This window comes from Molothrus aeneus, chromosome 3, assembly GCF_037042795.1.
Source record: "Molothrus aeneus isolate 106 chromosome 3, BPBGC_Maene_1.0, whole genome shotgun sequence".
NCBI lineage: Eukaryota > Metazoa > Chordata > Aves > Passeriformes > Icteridae > Molothrus > Molothrus aeneus.
This window is the reverse complement of record NC_089648.1, coordinates 47,451,961-47,474,897: the sequence shown is the minus strand read 5'-3', so window position 1 is coordinate 47,474,897 and position 22,937 is coordinate 47,451,961. Positions and strand designations below refer to the sequence as shown.

At 35.6% G+C, this 22,937-nt stretch overlaps 1 protein-coding gene across 2 annotated transcripts in view; it reads right to left on the bottom strand.

The window, feature by feature from the left end:
* Positions 1-2,796: 2,796 nt before the first annotated feature.
* Positions 2,797-22,937, bottom strand: part of SHPRH (SNF2 histone linker PHD RING helicase) — a 47,779-nt gene continuing 27,638 nt past the window's right edge. The window contains exons 16-30 of one of the 2 annotated variants that reach the window (XM_066546837.1): positions 21,953-22,042; positions 21,272-21,379; positions 20,628-20,770; positions 18,251-18,424; positions 17,873-17,935; positions 16,627-16,852; positions 15,598-15,741; positions 14,299-14,400; positions 13,449-13,520; positions 11,527-11,715; positions 7,983-8,075; positions 7,351-7,437; positions 6,727-6,905; positions 4,762-4,842; positions 2,797-3,549 (exon numbers count right to left, since the gene is read on the bottom strand). In XM_066546837.1, coding sequence (XP_066402934.1) covers positions 3,453-3,549; positions 4,762-4,842; positions 6,727-6,905; positions 7,351-7,437; positions 7,983-8,075; positions 11,527-11,715; positions 13,449-13,520; positions 14,299-14,400; positions 15,598-15,741; positions 16,627-16,852; positions 17,873-17,935; positions 18,251-18,424; positions 20,628-20,770; positions 21,272-21,379; positions 21,953-22,042 — 1,848 coding nt within the window. In that variant the 3' untranslated portion in view covers positions 2,797-3,452. The remainder of the gene's footprint in view (positions 3,550-4,761; positions 4,843-6,726; positions 6,906-7,350; positions 7,438-7,982; positions 8,076-11,526; positions 11,716-13,448; positions 13,521-14,298; positions 14,401-15,597; positions 15,742-16,626; positions 16,853-17,872; positions 17,936-18,250; positions 18,425-20,627; positions 20,771-21,271; positions 21,380-21,952; positions 22,043-22,937) is intronic. The other variant, XM_066546838.1, reaches the window with a different exon arrangement.

Genomic DNA, 22,937 nt, shown 5'->3' with positions numbered 1-22,937 from the left:
TATCCTGGACTTTCATTAGTATGTTAAAAAGTTACTTAACAGGTTAAGATGTAAACCTATTCCAGGCACAGGCTGATTTAGAGAGCAAGGAGGAACCTTAAATTACAAATTCTCTTAAAGATCCACAGTGACATTCACAGAGCTCAATTTAACAACACAAGTTTAACACCTCAGTTTCCAAGATGATCATATTATGTGGTTCAAGGAAGTTCACTATTTGCATCAAGCTTTTACAGACACCAAAATGACAGCTCTGTTCTACAAGGCACTGAACTTTATATACAGTGAGAAAACCTGTCCCAAAGTCCTCACCAACTACAATTTAAAAAACTCTTAACATTCTTTGTTATGGAAATGAAAGAGATTAAAAGTCAGCTCTGAGGTATTTGGAAACAGGTGAAGCCTCATTTTTTAAGGGACTGACTTTACCAGGTAAATAATACTGTTAACCTGGATCATATTTACATGTTTTAGCAGGAGAACACATGAGAATCTGGTACATGCCTCTGGTAGGTACACACAAATGTTATGCAAACACTGCAGTCAGTATTTATAGGTTTGTATCTTCTCTGGAAAATCCAATTTCTATGAGTATACTGGAAGTCCTAGGAAAGGGCAGACTTTGTTCTCAGCTAAGATACTGTCTTTCAAAAGTGTTTTGATAGAAGGCAAAACCATGACAGTACCATGAAAACAAGCTTATTGTGCTTTGATAAGAGAAAAGCACTGCAGATGTACAAGCTACACCCTTAGCAGGAAAGAAAAAAAAATTCATTTCATGAGAAGTCTCTTAAGATGTCTGAAAGAAAAACCTTTGTCAAAGATACTAAATACTACAAAAAATGGAAAAAAGCATTAAATTTGGTCTCTGTATTTGATATTATGTAAAACTTGAAGAATTCATTTTACTACTGACACTGACTATATACTCTGACGGTTCAACCCTCCAATTTCAAGAGGTTCTTTAACACGACTCAAGCCAGATTTTAATGTAATATATCCAGAACTGTAGCTGCTGTTGCTCCAGGGCAGTCAGGAGAGCACCTAGAACCAGATTTTATGTTTCATATAACATCCTATGCTGTTATATGAGTATAAAACAAGGTAAGCCAAGACTAAAGACTCACGCAGTGCTTGATAAGAAGCTATGCTTTTGGTTAGGAATTCAAAAGCCACATATTTATACATAAACAATGAAATCATCATATTTATATAAATAAGCCTGATGCCTTAAGATTTTAATCTTTCTATTTTTCAAATCCTGTACTGCATTAGTGCATAACTCTAAACTCCTGTATAGAGTTTATATATATAAAGTGTTATACATATAAAGTGTTAACTACTGTCTTCACATTTTGGTCAGACAAAGCAGTTCCTCTAGGCCTAAAACTCAAGGACACCCCACAGCCTCAGGCCTGAAAAGTATAAAGAAAAGTGAATTGGGCGTGTGTGGACTGGGGGAATATGACTTCATCACCTGAAGCTGGAATTAGAGCATTAACCTCCTGATATGCAAGTAGATCAAACTTGTATCTGTCTGGAAAATTCATGACCATCATCCCCAGCCTTGGGGAGGCTTCTTCTACCCTTAATGTACCTGAAGGCCCTTCATTAAATATATCCACTTTTATCCTTTTAACTTTGTATGGCCTCTTTTTCTAAGTAATCCTGAAAAAGGCATCAAGCCAAAAACATGAAGAGGCTGGGAAACCTCTCATAACTGACATTTTTCAGTTTGCTTTTCTGTCTTCACATTCACTGACAACTATTTTTCCCACATCAATTTAATTAAAATGGGAGCTATGAATGTAAACACTATGTGCTTCCACAGTTTGTAGCACAGATACAGCCTTTCTCAGAGTGAATAGCAGCTCCTTGTGCAGTCACATTGTGTCATATAATATCAAAATTATCTGAAGCTGATGAGGAAATTGGAATGTTGCTGTCCTCAGAGTTCCTGGAGTGTCTGTACAGCATGATCTCCAGTACACTGTAAAATAATTTGGGCTGGAAGGGATCCATGGAGGTCATCTAGTCCAACACACCACACATAGCAGGACCAGCTTCGAAGGTGGATCAGGTTGCTTAGGGTTATTTGAGTTCCCAGTATGTTCAAGGATGGAGATGTCATAGTTTCTGTGTAAACTGCTTGATCAATCTTATCTAAAGACCCCACCATCCATTCCATTTCTCTTGCTGCAAACTGAGGGAAGTAGCCTGTTGCTTATGCATACACATTCGCCCACTTGCTAAACACAAAATTGTGTTTAACACCAACTGCACAAATGAGCTTGCTTTTGTAATACCTTCAGAAATTAATGTTATATAAATGCACATCCATACCCAATGACAAAAGGTTTAAAATTTATCGTGCCTACCTTCAGCAGTCTGAAAGCCTAGATTTCTTTTCCGAACTATCTACTGTCAAAAAGGTGGGGTAGAGTGTTCTTGCATATCTAAAGATGAAGCTTCACAAAAGTTCCATTTCTCTCCACACTTTTTCTAAGTCAGACCAGGAACCTAATAACTAGCCTGCCTACCATAATTTAATGTATTTTGTATATTAAAATTGCTGCATCTTTAAGGAGAAGAACTAGAAAAAAGATCACGGTGAGACAATGCATAGAGACACCAAATAATTACGAAGTGATCAGCAGTGTAACCAATTAAGTTTTGAAAATTCCGTAGCAAATGCTTTTCTTGTTTTTTCAAACAGAGCATTAACTTAGTCACAGCTTCAAGTGAGAAAATGTACAGCAAGTTCGAGTCTTTAACTGATTACCAGACCAACACACATACAAAAAGCATAATTTAATTATTATCTTTTTGCCGTGAGTAAGCATTAGCAATGAAATATTTAACTGTCAAAAGTCTTTATGAATATCTAAAGGCCTAATACAAATATCCAAACTATTAGTAAACATTTGTAATTTGAAGTGTTAACAATAAGACATTTAATAACTCTGCATCAAATCTAACAAGTCTTTTCTAGAAGAATATTAATTTACAGTCATTCTTTCTAACAACTCTTTGTACAATAAAAAAAAATTAGATTTGTATTTTTTTGCTTCCCTTTCCCACCCAACCACCTCCATAGTTTTGTTCTCAGACTGAGCTAACAGTCAATCAAGCCTGATGGTAAAAATCCTCTCAACCAAGGGTCCAAGATCTCGGTTTCAGCATCCAGCTCAAATTCTCTTTGGGAAAAAAAAAAAATCCAAGTTTTTGTATAATGTGCAAAGTGCAACTTTTATCCAGTGCCATCAGAAGTGTGTGCTGCTATGAACATCACCAAAGAAGAAATCAGTAAAAATTAAGACTTCTCAATTTCCGATTGCTCTCTTATGGACAAATGTTAGATGATGTCTACAGGAATAACAGATCAAGTGGATTTTATCCTGGTGCTCACTGGGTCAGGTACTTTCCAATTTCATTAGGTCAAACCAATGTTTTTACTCAAGTTCTTCAGTTTCCTCTGTAAAAAGGTCAGCCAAATCTGCCACTGTCAACACTGAGGCTTCTGACTGTTTCATGGAAGAGCTTGTGTGGCTGTAGGAAAAAATTGCATGTGAGCATCAGAGAAAGAATCAGTGTAAGAAATGAGCTGTGTGCACTGAAGACAGAGCACACAGTTCAGAGTCAATACCTGCTCAGCTTTGAAGCTCAGCAGGAAAGTACACCTTCTGTCCAGGAACACTCATCAGCTACTGCTCCTGCACATTCTAAGTAAGATAAAAAGTCCATCTACTGTCCCCAATGTGGTCAACACCAAACACTGCAAAGGCAACAGAACATGGGATAATTCACTTTGACCTCTTAACATTTAAGGGATTTGCCTGAGCTTCCAAGCATGAGGTTTAATATTACTTTGAAAACATTAGCCCTCATGGGATCATTCAACCACTGTACATTTATCCAAATTTTATGTGTAAAAGTAGTGCTACTTCACAGATAAGGAGAATAAATCATTCTTGAAGAGCTAAAACTGAAATCTTCCATAACTACAGCCAAAGATGTGCATGTAATTTTTAGTTTCATGATCTGTAACAGGGAATATTTCCTTAAACAAAGGCCTCCTCCTAGATCTGTCATGTGCATACCATCTGGTTAAAAGGTACAAACCTCTTACACTGTCTGCATAAGGAATGTAAATAGCATTTTTGGTCCCACTCCAATCCATCACTGCTTGTAGATTTTGGAAAGATAAACCACAGTGAGAACTGCTTTCTGTGTCTGCACACCAGCCTCATGCATGACTTAGCGTCTGGGCAATGTTTGCATGGACTGTGAAACCAAGAAGTGTGACACAGTACCATCAGATGAGGTTGGTAGGATTAAAAAAATAAAATAATAAAAGAAAAAACCCATGTCCTGTGTTAGAGTTTATAACATATTGTTGCTGTAGTGGCAGGCTTAGTGCTACTCCATCAACTGCAATGTTTTTATACCAATGAACATAGGTAAACTGAAAAGATAAATCATACCATAATACATAATTTATTACTTGGGCTTTTATGAAATAAAATACACAAAACATAACCAACATATTTCCCAGAGAATTAAAATACCTTAAGCTGCAAGTTGCTGGAGGCAAGTTAAAACTTTTGAAGTCTTAAAACTGTTTTGCCAATCAAAACAGTTTGAAGAACAGTTAAAATTTATACATAAGATGTACATTCCTAACCATAATAAAAGTATGGTGGAGAACCACCTTTTCATTTTCAGTGCAATAATGACATTTAAAAAAATTTCAACACATACCTTCTATCTACAGTTTTCAGCATAGTCTGCATTCTCTCTTCTATTGTTGCTTTTATCAGGAACCTATGAACAATCGTAGATCTGAATGTGTTTAAAAAAAAGAAAATGCCACCATGAGTGAGCAGAAGTTTTACTGTTACTGCCAAAGTTTATAACTATATTTTGTCTCATCCTAATTCTATTAAAAGTGTTGAAAATATGCCTCTAGTTTTTAAGAAATAAATGTTAGAAGCAATTAGCAACTTCCATTGACATTTCAGAGTGCTTAGTGCTTCCCTGTAAACACACTTTCACTTTACTGATCACACACTAAATGAATGTAAGCTGTGTTAGCTAAAATCCTAATGTAGATGCAGGGCAAAGTTCTGCTTTTTGTGTCTTTACTAGAAACATTCCTCCAGAGCCCAAAGGAAAAAAGAGTTTTGCCCTCTGGTTATATACAATGTTTATACTTCATTGTCACAAATTATTCCAAGAGACAAGAGCTCAATGTGATGGAAAATTAAACCTAATACCCAGAGTTTTAATAATATTATTTTTGAAGACAGCAAAACATAACAATTTTTTTAAAGAAGTCAGTAACTGTAGTCAGTAAACACTGGTAAAATATAAAACCCAAAATGTCAATAAACACACCACAAAATGAATATTCCATTTATGAAATAAATTTTCATTCCATTTATGAAATAAAATTTCAAAAAAGAAAGCAGTAATTTAGAAAAGTGACCGGCACCAGAAAGTGAAATGGAAAAAAGTCAGATCCAAAGACAAAAATGAAAAAAACCCCCATGCTCCCCAGTATAAACATTTTTCAAGGTAAGAACCCTTGAAAATGCTTAGATGGTTTTCAGGTTTTAGGTTGAAACTTTGGCAGGCAACATTTCACAGAAGAATGCAGGGGAAATGCTTTTGGATTCACAGGCAAAGGTCTACCCCCAAAAAAGAGAAATAAATAACTGAACTGGTAATAGTTGCACCAGTCACACTAAATGAGAGTATTCCCTAATGCTCAGTGCACTTGGAACACAGCCCTTTTTAAAAATAAGCCTAGCTGAAATCTTAATTCTTAAAAAGTACAATGTATTCTTGGTGGTTTTATTGCAAGGTTTTTGCTGCACCTTTCGTGCCAGCATCATGTAGAATTGCAGTGTGGGCTGTTGCAATCAATCTTTCCCTCACAGTTATAATTCTATGCCCTCACAGTTAATTCAAAATCTTTACCAAAACACATAAATATCCACCTGTTCATAAACATTCTTTCACATACATGCTCCTTCAGTCCTCCTCTCTCTTTGCTTTCATTTCCAGAACACAACCCCCACTATTCTACACTATTGTTATTCCAGAATTGACTGCAGCTATTTTCTTCTTCATGTACTGGGCTTTAATTTTTTTTTTTTTTTATAAAGTCACAAGACCTTAGGAAAAACACATACATCTCATATGTTCAGGACAAACTTTATAAAACCTCTTTCAAGTGTTCAGTACTACCTATGTCAGAGCAACCACACTGAAACAAACAAGAGACATACAAAGTCAATAATTTCTTCAAAAAGACAGGGTGAGGGCAGAACTGTGGTTTACAAACTTATCAGTTCTAATGAGAATGTGCTATAACTTTTTTTTAGGAAAAAAAACCCAACCAAAAAAAGCCCCGGAACAAGGAAACAAAAAAGCCCCAACAATTTGTGCAGCTCCTAATCTGGAGCTGAGAATGGCCAGTTAGAAAGAGCCTCTCAAGGAAACTTAGAAAGGCCATGCCTGAATGCAGCCATATATGACATAAATGATGAGTTGCTCAGACCTGCAAAGCTAAGACGTTTCTGGACATTTTTGCAAGCAGAAGTCCAAAGTTAAAAACTAAGGCATCAATGGCACACATAAAATAGGGCAGCAGCTGAACAAGGTATTTTCAGATCTATTCTGGACCATATCTAAACCCTTGAACACAACTGTAAATCTTACTTGGTTTGGCCAATACGATGTACTCTGCCAATAGCCTGTAGCTCGTGTGCTGGATTCAGAATGGGCTCCACGAGTAGAACATGAGTTGCTTCAATGATGTTCAGTCCATTGGAACCAGTGTGAAGAGGCAGCAGCAAAATATTGATGTTGGGATCATATTTAAATGCAGACAGGTTTTCCTAAAAGGCAAACATCACAGCAGTGTGACAGAAGCTCCAATGCAGTGCATGGGGGACAAGACTATATTTTCAACAAATTATGGCAGCTAATACAGGCTCCAGATCGACAATCTTTGCAGGTCTGTCATCCCAAAACAGATACATGACAGTCTCTGGAAGGCATGAACTTCTTGCAACACTGATCAGTGTGTCACATCCTTAACTTCCATGCCAATGCATCTTTCTCAAAAGTGAATGTACTGTTTGTCTCCAAATGCTTTAAAGTAGGACTTTTTGAGATTATAATTTTTAGAATTAATAAACTGGAGATCAAAATTTCTGCCACACAAATTTGCTGCTTTTTTAGTTTCTGAAATGAAGCAACGAAGTAAAAAGGATCAGATTAACTTCTATGAACTATGATTTTCCCACTGAAAATAATTTAAGAAAAATATCCTTTATGTACCTGAAATTTACTAATTCCATTGATCTGAGAAAAAACCATGTTGTTGTCATACAAAGCTTTTGAAATTATATCCAACACATCTTGCCACTGTAAAAAAAAACAAAAACAAAACCACACAACACAATAAAAGTAACTCAACATTACAAACAGCAATGACAACTAAAAAATAATAATTAGCTTCCCTAACAAAGAGTAGATTTAAAAACTTTTCAAACTGCTAGGATTTGCAATTCTTTTAAAAAAATTGTGCTAGAAACAAATCATTCATAAAACTAAGCAAGACAGGTAATTAGAAAGATAACTTGAATAAAAGAAATTGGTAGCCATTGAAAAAACAGTTTTACAATGTATCAAAAACATCTGGACATCACATTTAAAATTATCCAGAATTTCTACTGCTTCCATACAAACCTAAGTGTTTGCCCTTTAAAGAAACAAGCTTTCACATCTGCTGACTATGATCATTATTCTTGTTCCAGTTACAAGACTTGCCCTACAAATCCTCAAAACAATCAAGTGGTTGTACAGAGTGATTCAACATTTTGGTAGCTAAACTTGCTCCTGAAAAGATTATGAACGCTTTAAACTCAAAAGACACATGCAAAGACAAGACAGAAAATGGTGATTAATACCGTTGAGAAAACTAAGGACTTAGCCCCCGGATCTTTAAATTGAATTTTCTTCAGTGTTCGGACCACAGCTTCCACTTTGGTGGAGTGACTTCCCTTTGAAAAGTCAAAGAAGCACATTAGTAAATTAGGATAGTAAAAAACTCCTTCCACATTCATTGCTTTATTAAATGATGTTATATTAGGTCTCTTACACATCTTACACAAAGTTAACAATGATCAGCCTTGAGGAGGGGCAGGTGAAGTAGCACTGAACTACTTTTACCTCTCCCTTATAACACACTGCATTAGGATCAGCAGGGTGTACCAGCATGAGCGGCACATGGAGAATGAAGTGCCATGCACACACACCCTCTGGTTCTGTCTGAGGCAAAGCAGACAGCCCAGGCAGTGCAGTGGCACCAAATGTGCCCATAAGGCCTCCTGCAGTTTAACTTTGTGGCACAGTCTTTAGTGAATCTTTCAAATGCACATTAAAATTTCCCTACCTTCACACCTTTTGAAAATGGACCAAGAAAAAAAACCTATCTGAATGCTATTTATGTTGCTTTTGTTTCTCATTCTGGCAACACCAAACTTACATTCAGTACTATGAAGCTTGTTAATTATATTTAAAACAGTATGAAAATTGTAAATATAATTGATTATTGAATGATGGTGAGCTGCAATGAAAACATCTTTCTAGTCTGCATTCAGAAGTATTTCAGTGCTTAATGAATCCAATACTTTATTCTACATCTTGTCCATTTTGATTTATGTACTCTTCCCTGTCCCCTTAGGTCAGCAAGAGGATACAATGAGATGGAATTCTTTTTCCATCTCCTTCAATATGTACTTTCTATTACAGCAATTTTACCTCATGTCTTTTTTAAAGTAGCCTTTACTTTCTTACTATACACATTGTCATTTCAAACTGTGCTAGATTCAGCAGGACAAATACTGTTTTATTTCTGTCTGCACCTGTCTTTTGAACATTGAATTAACTATGTTGGCTCACTACAATGACAGATCAAATTTACTGAAGTCATGCTGTGTGCAGAATTGGCTGGGAAGGATGTCAGCAGTCTCAGCACAAGCTGGGAACCAATGCTGGGCTCCTTGATCACTCACACATTAGGCAGCTAACATGTGAAAGACTTTCTGCAGACTGTTTTACCAAAGGCTGCAGTAAGCTGTGCTGTTTTATTGCCCAGGGTCCTCCACAGTGATTCCAACTCTATGTCACAGACATAGAAACTAAGCAGCTTTCTTCCACATCATTTCTGTTGCACCTGGTAGACACTGACTGTCCATCTGATTGTTTGCAAAGTCAGATGGACAATTAGAAATGCTTATGTTGGCAGGTCTGAAAGGATGACACATTTGCAGCCCCACGGCTACTGCCTGCTAATCATAAACACCTACAGTAAGGAGATCTGAGCCTAGCCTTTAGGACTTCCTACAGAATTCCAGGGTCATTTATGGCTTTTCCAATACTGTTCATCTCTGATTCAGTGATGACAATCCTGGCTCATATGTTCTAGTCTTTTTCTCAGAAACTGTTTTTAGACCTTATCACAGATTCTTTTTTTTCCCGCTATAACAGATAGCAGCATTAGCCTCTGCTGTTGATTTTTCCACCCTTCAGATTCCTGTGACTCAGGTGTCACAAGGGTGACTTCATACAAGATCAGTAAGGGGAACTGTGGTGCAGAAAAGAACAGCACAATGCTCAAAGTGGGCACAGTCTTTCTGCTCTATTTTTTAAAAAAAATAACTGTATAAAGTTCTTCATCCCTTTGTCTACATTATGTTAAACTATATTATATTGAACTTACAAGTGACTAAAACTTTGGCTCACAGCATACACAAAGATCTCATTTTTTTCTCTATGGAGAGATGAAACTGACAGAAACACTCTTTTTCAGTCTGTCTTAAAAAATGGTATCCTATTCATTACCCCTACACCATGAGTCTGTCATTTTGTTAAATATTCAGATGACTATAAAGAAATTGGCTAGATCAAATGAATTATGGAACAGTAAACATTAGAACCAAAACTACCCTCTAACAATTTCTGTCTCAGATGACAGGCTGGCAACACCCACTGTTATACTGACCAGACACAGGAAGCTTTTACAAAACCAAAACATGCAGGGATGCCAGTAATCTCTCTCTCAGTATAAAAAGCTTCCATTTACAGTAGTCCTTTGCATCTAAGGCATTACCTTAAAATGGTAAGTATCAGTAAAATAAAGTGTTAGAAAGAAAGAGAGGTAGTGAATACTTTAAGAGGGATTGAGAAAGATCTAATTAAAATATGAACACTGAAAAAAATCACACAATTTTCATATCTATTCTGAGTGATACTGATCTTAACCTCAGTATTCTGTAGAAACCATAGTAAGCTTGTTATTCTTTATAAATTGTCCTTTAAAGGAATATGAGGTAGAATTTTTTATTTTTAACCATGTTGCTTGTGTACATAGTAAATACAGTGAAGCTGCAGTGTAAATTTTTAATTTTTCATTAACTAAGAATGAGCAAGAAAATTCACACAGAATTCATATTTTTGGTTCGTTCAAAGTTTTTGATGCAGAAATACTTCAAGAAAACACTACAACTCTTTACACAGAATAGCAGATGATATGTTCTTTCAGTGTCTTATTCATGAAATTTGGTTATTCTGGTTATTTTTTAATGTAATTTATGAAACATATTTGAAATTTTGTTAGAAATAGGGTGATGTCTCTAAACTATATAGGGAATTAATATGTAAAAAGCCCTGCATGAAGTTGTGTTCTAAGAAGTAGCACTTGAAAAATACAGCCTATTTACTCCCCCTGGTGCCACATACTGTCAACTACTTTAATAATTCGAGTTAGGAATCATCTACTCATACAATGGAATTCCATTTGTCCAGGGAGGTTGAAATAACTATTGTGAATGTGGTAGCATTGTCTTCAATACAGGGTAGCAACCCTAGAAATTGTGCAAGGTTCAAGGAGACTTGCACAGGTATCATGGAAGTCTGTCAGCACAACTAGTTATTATTTTTAACTACACTAATCAGATTAAAATAATGACAAGCATTACAATCATTTTTTAATCCAGCTGTATCATAATAATATTTTTATTAAAAGACAGCAGTACCATCTAAATCAAGGTATTATCAATGTATTTTATCTTTGCATTTTAGCCCAGAATCCTCTATTTTTTTCACAATTGCACTAAACACAGGTTTTTGGTTTCTACAAGACAATTCTACAAGACATTCATGCAGTGCAAACATGTACCTATGCACTACATGTATGTCAGTATTGCTAAAGACTCATGAAGATGCTGTCTCTTCAACCCAATGAAAACTCTCCTTCAGTAAAAAAGTAGATACAACCGTGCAATCAGGATTGAATTCCTACATGTTTGTGTCTAGAGCTTTTGTCATTAGGACAAACTATTTATAAAACTATATAGTACACTTGTCTGCCTAGATGTAGTATGCTACAAAATACAAGAAGTATGCACTGCTGGAAGTTTGGGCCACAGAGCTCCTGCACAAACAACTCACCTTTACAGGAATATCATCCTCCTGATTTGCAGCTTCTGCAGTGAAGACATAAGATATTTCTTTATGAGATGTGGTCTGCCTGCAAATGGCACATTTAATGGAGCTGCGGCGGGTGCCAACGCTGTACTGCTGGATGATGATTGCAATGCACTCATTACAGAAACAGTGTCCACACGTCAGCACTGCCCACTGTGCAGGAAACAAAAAAACCCAAACACAACACAGCTTCAGTTTTGGGCCAGTGCAAAGGAAAAACAGTGTACCAATCTATGATAAATTATATTTTCATAGAGAAATTACGTTACTTTCATGATATTCATCAGATTAAAGAACGATTTTACAATTGTTACACTCCAGCTGCTAAAAAGCCTGAATTTTAAAGTTTTCCAGCACAGAGACATTCATGATCTAAAGGAAGTCTCTGAATTTATTGTTCATTGTTCGCATTTTCTCAGTTTTGAACTCCAGGAAAGACATTACAATCTTCCATTTCTATGAAAGATGATTCTTAATGCCTTATATGTAAACACAGATTAAGCATTTACATACTTTTTAAAAATTACGAAAATGTTTTCATTTCCCTTTTCTACAATTCTTTATCTGTGCATTCATACTAGATTGGTCTTATTTAATAAGTGATAGAAAAAATGCTTTAATTCTTCCCTACTGGTAAGTCCAAGGCAGCATCTTTGGACTTAAGAAAAAAGATTTTATATAGTGTCTTAATCTCTTTTTTACAGAATGTATGTGAAACAGGATTGCATTGCAGAAGTGGTTCTCCCCTTGTGAACCTAGAGCATCTACGTGTCAGCTGGAAACTTCCTTAACAGAGAAACAAATTGTAGACCAGTAGTTTTGAAATTCAAAACTACTGTACTAGCCTGTTCTTTAGGCCATTCCAAGAGGAATAACTAGAAGTTTTCATGGGACCAAGTAGCAAAGGGATTGACTAAACCACTGATTTTAAGCAGGTCTTTTAGGCTTTGTTAGGTTTTTTCAATTGTGCAGAAACAGAATGAGAAGTATTTTAAAAGTTCTTTGCAACATGAAAACTGCTATCATCTAAAGAAACAGTCTTGCTGTTAAGAAAAGATAAAGAAAGTTAAGAGATTATTTTCCCTTTCAGTGAGCTCTTCCAGCTGTGAGATAAAGAATAATGGCAGTTAACAGGACTAACAGCTGTTCTCTGTAAAAATCTGTAGTACCCTTGGCAGAAGAACACAGAGGGGACTTTGGAAACATGGCAGGACAGCAGTTCATGCTTACACATATCTATAATGCAAAGAGAAGCTAAACCTCCTTAAAATAGCTGCCCTAAAAGGAAGAGACAATTTGGTTGTACCATAACGAGTCCTTTTATGTTCTTCCCTAATGCATGGTAAGTCAAGTTTAAACTATGGCTTTGTACTTTATGATATAGATTAGGTCTCACTTGAATTTCAACTTCTGCACTTCAGCAGGGAAAGAAATCCACATTGCCAGATTTATTCTGTTGGATTTTGCTAATGTTTGCATATGTAACATCCTTTTCTTTAGAAGAAAAAAATACTACCAATAAGAACAATTACAATAAAGTACAATAGTACACAATAGAAGTTTACCTACTTCCTCTTTCTGTTTGTTTATAAATGGGAAATAAATCTTTCTGCCAGAAGTATTACTTCAGATTTATAAAACAATCATGAACTCACATTTTTGGAACACTTAAGCAGATGTCAAAAGCTAAAAGAAGGAGATGTGCTTGCATCTGAGAAAGATGTTATTTCAGGGGAAAGGCTGGTTGGTACATTACAGAAACAGCTCATTTTCCCTGTTTCAATACAACATCCATTTAAAAACAGATCTTGACAATTTGACACACAACTGGCTCAGCTCCAGCTAAAGATGTTCTAAAAGTAAAACCTGCTGAATAAGTATCTTACCTGTCTTCCCAGTTGGCGTGCACAGATTGGACATGGTTCTGGGTTAACTCCTCCAGTAGTTTTGTCCTGAGACTATAAGTTAGGAAAAAAAAAACAAAACAACTTTGTGTTTTGTTATTCTATATTTAAAATAAACTTCTAGAAAAAATGAATAATGAAACCCTTAAAAGAAACCACATCAAACCAAAACACGGTCTGAGCAAATTTAAAACATATCCATGTACTCAAGTCCACCTTGAGGAGTTAAAAAACATGTAACCTATGGTAAGCAAAAGGAGCACTTTTCATTCTGCAGTCCTGATGGCATCTGCAGCTCTATAACAGCTCTGAAAAATCCTGGTAAAATACAAGTTTCAAACAAGAAACTCCACATATTTTCTATCAGCTTCACATGGTTGCAAAACCACACTATGATTAAAATAACATATAATACATGGAGGTTGTCTGTTTTGCTTTTTTTTTTTTTTTTTAATGCTCACTTAACTCCAGAAGTGATTATCCTTCTGTTTCAGGTAAGCTCTTAGTAAAATACCAAAGGTATGCAGAGACATACATAATTTTATAAGGCTTCTACTAAACATGGCCCAGTTAGTTTTAATGAAAACTTTACACATCTAAAACTAGTTTATTGTTTAATAAGTACGTAATTAAACAAGTAACTAAAATATATAATGCAATAAATAATTTTTTGAGCACACAGTAACACAAAGAACAGCACACTGAATTTGAAAATGTGATCAATCCTCACAGAAAATTCAATTTCTTTAAGATGGAAGTTTTAAATAAAAATAATGGTAGGTTTTTTCCCTTCCACAGGGAAAGGTAAAGACCAAGGAACCATTAATCTTACTTTTTCCAGATTAGTGAGGTACAGAAGTTGTCCTAATTTCTTTTGAAGTTGTGATTTGGCAACTGCCTTGTCGTTCAGAAGTTTCACTCGATTTTGCTCCACCTAAGAAAACAACATTAAATATGTGTTAAAAAGGGAAAAAAAGGTTAAATTTTACAATAAGGCTTAAATTAATTTTTTTTTGTGAAATTCAGAATATCTATTCATTTCCTGTACCCAGTATGAACACAGCACCATGAATGGGCTGAGATGCAGAATGCACATAAAATTGCTTTTTATTGTTTTATTTACATTATTAGTTCTTTAGAGAAACAAAATTAAATTAAAATAACCCAAATTTTCACAAGTTTCTTTTGAAGTTCCTTCAATGTATCATCTCTTTTCTTACAATTGTGTATATATATAACAGAATTAACTGCTTGTTTAAAAAACAATGTGTAAGAGACAATTATTTTCTTTATATTTCTTAGAAATGTCCAATTTTGATTTAAACTATATATACATAGACAGAAACATCAAGCTGACTTCTTTTTAGATTAATTACAGCTGATAGTGGAGAAGTTCAATACTGCAGAAGAGGCAGGCACCTGAAGGATGAAGGCCAAAGAAATGGGTGTTTCTTTTATGGCTGCACATACATGTATAAATCTTAAGACTTTATCAGGCATTTGTTAAGCAAAGTGCTCCTTTTTTAAAAATTGTTTTAATACAGAGATGAAATTTATTTCCTTATAGAAAGAAGCAATTTTATCTAACTCAATCTCACAGAAAAAAAGCACAAAATGTTTTTATAGAAAATACACTTCTGTTGGTGCAAAAAAAAAAATTAAAAGGTTAAATCAACCCAACATTTTTTCTATCATCATAAACAGAGTCAGGGCTAGCTCAGAAATTTCAAAATACTGAAAAAAAGATTTTTCTTTGACGTGCTTATTTCTGTTTTATATAGATATTTGTGAAAAGTATCAATACGGGTAAGCAGTCAGGTCAACTTAATTTTCCACCCAGCTTGGAAAGCTGGGCAACTGCAGAGAAACGAAGTTGCTGCTCCTGAAAGGGCAGCAGTCTCTTGGAAATATGCCACTCTGTCAGAAGGCTAACAAAATATATCAGAGTAACAGTTTCAAGCTTAAAATGGCTCATGTACTCAACCTAGAAAAATTCTATACTCCAGCAAGCCTGTCTGAAATGAAAACAGAGACACATTATAGACATTATACATAGATCCAGATATAGATTTTAATTTTGTAGGAGGTAGGTTCCTTCAAAAAGAAACCATTCTTTCCTTCCCAGTACTACCTCATGTGGCTCTATGATGTGGAGCACTGGTGGGTTTGGTTTTGGCTCATCAGGGTGACGCACTCTCAGTCGCTCTGTTGCCATGGCCAGCTCATCAATAGCAGACACATGATCCCTAAGCACCATCCAATACTCATGAAGTAACTGTAGGAAAACCCCAAACAAGTGAACAGCAGAACTGAATTGAGTTACACTTACATGACTCTGCCATACAATGTAAAATGAAATGTGAGAATCTTTTTGGAGGAAGAAATAATATTTCTTTACAGCATTCAGCCATAACAACAACTGATTAAAATGGAAAACAAGCAGTATAGACATTATTTTGCCCGCTCTCTTCTCCAGCCTTTCTGGATAAACAACTAGAAATAGCTGTTGCTCGTTTCTTCTACAACAATTAGTGTTACAATAATTAATGCAACTAAAAATTCAGAAACAAAATGCCTTGAAAAACAAACAAACAAAAAAAAAAAACCTGATGAATGAAAAAAATAGTTATTTCACAGAGTATCATTCTTGTAGCTCAGTGTATATTGGAGTAGTACAGACCACTGAATCAGTATTTCCAAGTTACAATAGACGGAATCATAACACTGTCTTCATTCTCATTGGTATATTAGGCCCATCTTTTGTTTCCTAACATACAGGCACATGAAAAAACTGTGTTCCATCTTCACAAGACTGAAGGTAACCTGAATTACAGAATGGACCAGTGCTGGATTTGCTGAGTCTTGTTACATTCTGATTCAAGTAAACAGATGAACACATTTAATTATATCTTTATGCTGTCTTAATAGATGCAATTACATTGCTTAGTAATTTGATTAGTAGCCAGTATAGCTTTTAGAAACTATTAGCTCACATATAAATCATTTAAAATCAAATCCTGTAATAAGCACTGTGGAAAAGGCTGGTAGGCAAACCCTAATTTCGGAATACAACTTAGATATGCTAATATTCAGCTACAATTTGTTTATAATAAATTAAATGGACCACACAACTGTTTGATCACCATGTAATTTACTGTACCTTATATTCCTTTTTCCATGCTTCAAAGAGTTCCAGGAATATGCTCCCTTCTTCAGTTACCCTAGCATCCATTCGATGAGCTTTGGCAAAGGAAAGAAGAGCTTTCAAAGCACGCTCAGTTTCACTGGTTGCCCAGAGGCCTCTGCTTGTGGTGGGCAAACGGTCATCGACAAGCCCTTCTTGGTCTTCTATCATCTCCTCGAATATTGCCATCTGGCCTTTAACACTTTAAAACAAACCAAGCACAGCACTTAGCACTGATTTGCTACTTCCACATCCATCTGTACTTATTCAGCCTTCTTATATATGATTAAAGGAAAATGCAAACCAAGGAAATATAAACAGCTGTTTTATTACCTAATCAAAAGCTTGCTTTGAACACAGTGACCTTGGTACCAATCCTCAGGCCATTCTGTCAGCCCCAAGTCATCTATAGCTTTTGTAAAGGCTTACATATCTAAACCATCTTTCAGTAGTTACTAATGTCACATTCATTAAAAACAAATAATTTCTGACTTTTTATATAAGCAAGAATTACAGTTAAACTTGGATGCAAAATTTGCTGTGTAAAGAACAGTACAGCTTCTCAGTTCTCTCCTTGACAAATAATGCTAATTTTAAAATAATCCATTCTTCCTGATTCCAGCCGTCATGAAGCAACAGAACTCCCACTGGTAAAGACTTCTTAAAATGTTTTCTCAGTAACCTCAAGACTTTTCAATCCAATTTTGACATTGTGAGGGATATGAGAGAAGTCCAAAAGAAAGCATGCAGAGAGCTGTAATCTATGTCTTTCAGTACCGCCCACTATGCACACTTCTCTGACACCCTGTGCAGGTGTCACCCTTCTTTCAGCTTTATCCTGTCTGAGATCTCTCATTGTAACACTGAATGACGTTGGTATTATACCACTTGCAGCTGGACTGCAAATAAATATTTGCACAAATAGGAGTATGTGTTAAAATAGCATACTTGTATTTATACACATGCTTCCTGAACATGCCACCACTTCATTTCAGATGTATGGTCATATTGTAGTGGCTTGAGAGAAAGTGGCATGTATTCATTCCTTGGACACCATTTCTTCAAATGAAATTTACATAGAAAATGAAACCTAATAGAACTACTATCGAAGCCATCAGCAAGAAGTCTCTGTCATTGGGTCATATACTTATTTCAGACAACATAAACCAATCCAACTTTCACTTTTTCTAACAGTGAGAAATTTATAAAGCTATGAACTTACCTATGCATAAAGAGCTTTGACTCATATTCTGTGAACAATTCATCAGCCTTACAAAAGACACAGCTGCAATACAGAAAATTGAAAACAGAGGCACTCAATTTCATCAGAAACCAAATTATCATAAGCCCCTATTCCAACAAAAAAACTACACTAAATTCTTTAAAAAGAGCAAAATAACAGTCATATGTACACTAATATAGCTAACACCAGAAGATTTTATAAAAATAAAACCAAAGGTCATGATGCTAACAAATAGATCTGTGGTATCTGTGTGCATACAGCTCCTGAGTACATAATAAAGGCTTCAGTATGTTATTTCAAATAAAGGAAAATTAAATAATACACATCCAAAGTATATTTTCTGTTTTCAAGACCTACTTGTTAAGTGGCAGTCTAACAGGTCGCAAATGGCAGATAGTGGCAGCCTCAATAACTTGCTTAGAAGGAGGCCCTTCTAAGTTTTTCACTGCTTCTCTTACAATCTTCTGGAACTTCTTCACTTCATCCAGCTGGGTTGTGAGTAGGTATTGAAGGCCTCTGCAGTCACGGAATCTGATTTAAAGAAAAAGAGAAATTACTGTACACCAAGACACATAATCCAAACTTGATTCAGTATTTTAAAGTAGAAGAGAAGTAGCTAAATAGCAATCTAGGACAACATAAAAAGTTTTAATAAAAAAGAAGCAAATGCTTATTCCTGCTACATGCAATGCTGTCAGAAATCACTTCAGTGTATCCCCAGAACTGATGCCTGCTATCTTTAGAAAGACTCTTTCCAAGACTTGAGAGGTGGCCAAATACTAGTAGTGAACACCAACCTGCAACATTCTGGTCCACAATGCAGATGTACTAAATAGAAAACCACTGCACATACAGTCTTACTTGTGTCTGTTGGCCAACAAAATTATTTTCAATGCACCTGTGCAATTCACAACAGACACATGCACACATCACAAAAATACACTTCATTCAGCAAATTAGCTTTAAAGTTAAATTTATTAAATGGACATAACAGTAAACTATTCTTCTGAAACCTAGCTCCCTAGCTGTCTTCACTGATTGGAAGGGTGGTGCAGTAATGACCACAAACACAAACACAAGTTAAGCACTTGTCACATTGTGTTTTTCCTGAGAGCAGAAGTCTCTTGCTGAAAGAAAGTGCATCATTCCTACAAGGTCTGACATTGATGTACAAGACTTTGGCTTTACGCAATACATTCATATCCAGACTTAACAGAGTGCTGAGGTTGGAAGGGGCCTCAGGGTGTTGTCTTGCTCAAAAGCTCTCCTCAGGCAGGGTCACCTAGAGCTGGTTGCCCAAGACCATGCCCAGACAACTTTTGAGTATTTCAAGGATGGAGACCCCACAACGTCTCTGGGCTACCTGTTCCAGTGCTCAGTCACCCTCACAGAAAAAAGCATTTCCTGATGTTCAGAGGGAACATCTTGTGTATCAGTGTGCATTGCCTCTTGTGCTGAAGAAAAAAGAGGTTTTGTGTTTTTATTTAGATTATTCAATAGAATTAGGTAAGTACTGAAAATAAAAGATATATTTACTTCAATCAGGAAGAAATTTCAACCTTTTGGAATCGTGATGGCAGAAGAGTCAAAATGCAGGATACATCTTTACATACGGAATTAAAATATGTGCATCTTGAGTATTTAAATTGATACACGTTTTATAACTTGTACACAGATGTATATACGTATATTTATATATTTCATAAATATAATAAAAATGTATTTGACTAAAACATGATTCAGAAAGATTGTATTTAAAAGCGTAAGTTCATGTATCTGAGAAAATTGCCCGAAGTTAGACCACCAGAGCACTGTCCTTCCTATGTCTCCCTTTTCTGTGATGAACTTACAGACCTTCATCCAGAACGTACAAGAGGGGCTTAGGAGAAAAGGGTCTATTCAATCCTAAAATTAAGGGCAGACCTTATTGCTTTCTGTATTTATCTAACAGGAACATACAGAGAAGACTGAGTCAAACTTTTGTCAAAGGCACCTGGCAAAAGAAAAAGAGACCATGTACACATGATGCAACACAGGAAATATTAAATAGGTAAAACAATTTTAATGTCTTTTTATCCACCAAGTAGGCCAAATACTGGAACAAGCTTCACAGAGAGATTATTGAATCTCCCTCCTTGGAGATACTAAACAGGTCAAATCGCTGTGCAGCTTTACTGGATTGAACAAGCATGGGTCTGGATCTTAAGATGGGGGTTGATTTAAGCAACCTCTGAATGTCCCTTCTGAATTCATTGCTCTGTAATTGAATGGTATACTGTTGTCTTGAACATGAAACCAACTTCAAATTCTTTGCTCAGAAAAAGAGTGATGCTATTTTATGGTGTTACACAAGGATTTTCTGATATTGTCTGTCTACTTTCCATTTAAGCAAGCCAATTTCTTTTACAGGTTACTTGATTTTAATGTAATAAACTTTGAATTCTTCTTAGTCAGCAATTTCATGAGTACAGAAGACTATAAAACCACAGTAGATAATGCAGAAGAACATTTCAAAGAATGCTTATCTAAGAGAAAACAGTTATTTTCCTGCTTTTCTTTCCAAGTCCTCTATCTAGTTGTGCTTTTTTCAGGGACTGGTTTTGAAACATAATTGCAGTCCAGATGCTCTGAAGCAAAAATGTCTGCTATCTAATTGCAACAGCTAGCACAGACTAGTAAGAAGACCTGAGTAGATTTATCTGTATTTAACAGCCTATTTCAGTTATTCTCTTACTTCTCTGCCATAGAGAGTTTACTTGTCTCCTGTTTGTAGTTGCAGGTAATTTCGTTTTGCACACGTTGAACAAGCTCCTCATCGATGGCATACTGTATTGCTGTCTGGATGACATCCAACCACCAAGGAGAACCTGAATGTATCTGTATGAAAAACAAGAGATTTATCCTTGAACGTTCAACAGAAAACCAATCTACTCATTGCAACAGAGGCATATACTGATCTTTAGTCCACAGTCAAATACAGACTGGTTAATTCCATGAAAAGTGGAGGATGAGAGTGTGATTAAAAAATATCCCGTCTTCTGTTGACGCGTAAAAACATGACTAAGAAACTGTCTACATTCTCCACACCTTTATATTCCTTCAGTAGAATCAGATTCATCAAGATTATCTATACAGAACAGTCACACAGAAATACTATGATCTCAAAGTTTCTTCCTTCTCTCTCTCTTAAAAGGAGATAGAGATCATTTAATCAGAAAAAGCAAAGTTCCCTGTGAAACTAAGAGAGCAACACTGATGTGACCATGTAATTTTAACTGGTGAAAGAAGATAAACAGCTAGAGTTATGGACAAAAAGATGAAAAAAATATTCTTTAAAAATGCCAAAAGTCACAGACAAAACATTTAAGAGGCACCTGCCTTTCTTTGAAGTTCCCGAATGGTTTGAAGAACTGGCTGTAAGGCCTGATGGGCTTCTGCAACTTCTGCATTGGATTTACTCATATAATGCTGTCGGAGTTGTTCTGCCTGTATGGAAGTAATAGCCTTAACTATGCACAAATCATATCTGTGAGGAATACTGCAAACATAAAAACTCCCCAACTACCATAGGACTTTCAAGTGGTTACCTATCTATGTGCTACCCACCCTCATTTGTAAGCAATATTTAGCAATATTTTTTTTTCCTCTAGAATCCAGCATTTATTAGTAAGCTACAAAAAACATGTGAGAAGGCAAATCACTATAAAGATACTAACTATGCAACTTGCTTTTGGGTAAGCCCAAACAACACAATAGGAATACAATGTATTACAAAAGGGAACTGGAATATAGCTCAGTATTTCTACTTATCTGTGTTGAATAAGCAAACAATAAAAAGATCCCAGAACAGTCTGAGAACAGGACAATTGAACTTACTCATGAAATATAATCATAATATAAAATTTACTCATAAAATAACAAGAATGGCTTATGCATGTAGTTAACTCAAAAGCTATTTCTTTTGAAATGAATTGTTGTTTCTTTTGTTAGAGAAAATGCTGAGGGGACAAAAAATGAAAACATGCCCTACATATTTATGTGAAAACAAAAGATGTTTACCTCTTCTGCAAGTCGGCTATCACGCAAAGTTGGGGGAATTCCTGGGTGCTTTGCCAACAATTCCATCAAATTATGTGTAGAATGAAGTCTCTAAATATACACAAAGTCAAGAGCAATCATGAAAAAAATCCATTGGAACATCCGTGACAGGAAAGACCTAAAGAGCAATGAAAGCTTACAGCAAGAAATTAGCATGAATTTAAAATCAGTTTTGCTTTCTCTGCTAATCTGAAAGCATCTTATAAAGAAAAGAAAGATTCCTTTCCACATTTCACAGAGATAGGAAATTAAATATTAAAAAGACCTTCTTTAACATCTCAAAAGCAAATCAGCAGGCAAGTGTGATACCAGGTCATCAGATCCTGTGCCATACTCACCCTCCTAATTAAAACAGCCCTTGACTATTATGAAAAACTAATTATCTCAGGGCACTTTCTTTGGTGTCTTTTGGAATATTCTGAGTATCCATTTAGCCTATCTAAAGCAAAATAAAGTGCAAGGAAAAGACCAGATACCAAGAGCTATAATAATTTTTCATATTTTTCATTTCACTGAAATAAAAGATACGGAAAAACACATGACCTTTTGGTACACTTTTAGGGAAAATAAATTTGATTCTTAATATAAGGAAACTCTGCTCCTCTTCTCTGGCTTCACCCTTTGCTCCTCAGACCAGACCAATAATATTACACACCCTGCACAGCTCCCACAAACTCATAGTAATAACCTCCACTATCCTAAACTTGTGCCTTTCTCACATCCTGTGTTCTCTTCACCTCTGCCCTATTACTATTTCAGTCACTCAAGAGGACTGGCCAGCAGTGATTTGCCATTATCCTAAAGAGCTAATCCTACATAACTGAGAAGACTTAACAGAAGTAAAATTTTATTACACTAAGACAACATTAGTCAGCATATATTTCAAGGGAGGAAAAAAGCTTAATTGGATTGTACAATCCAGTAGAACAATTTAATAACAATCTAC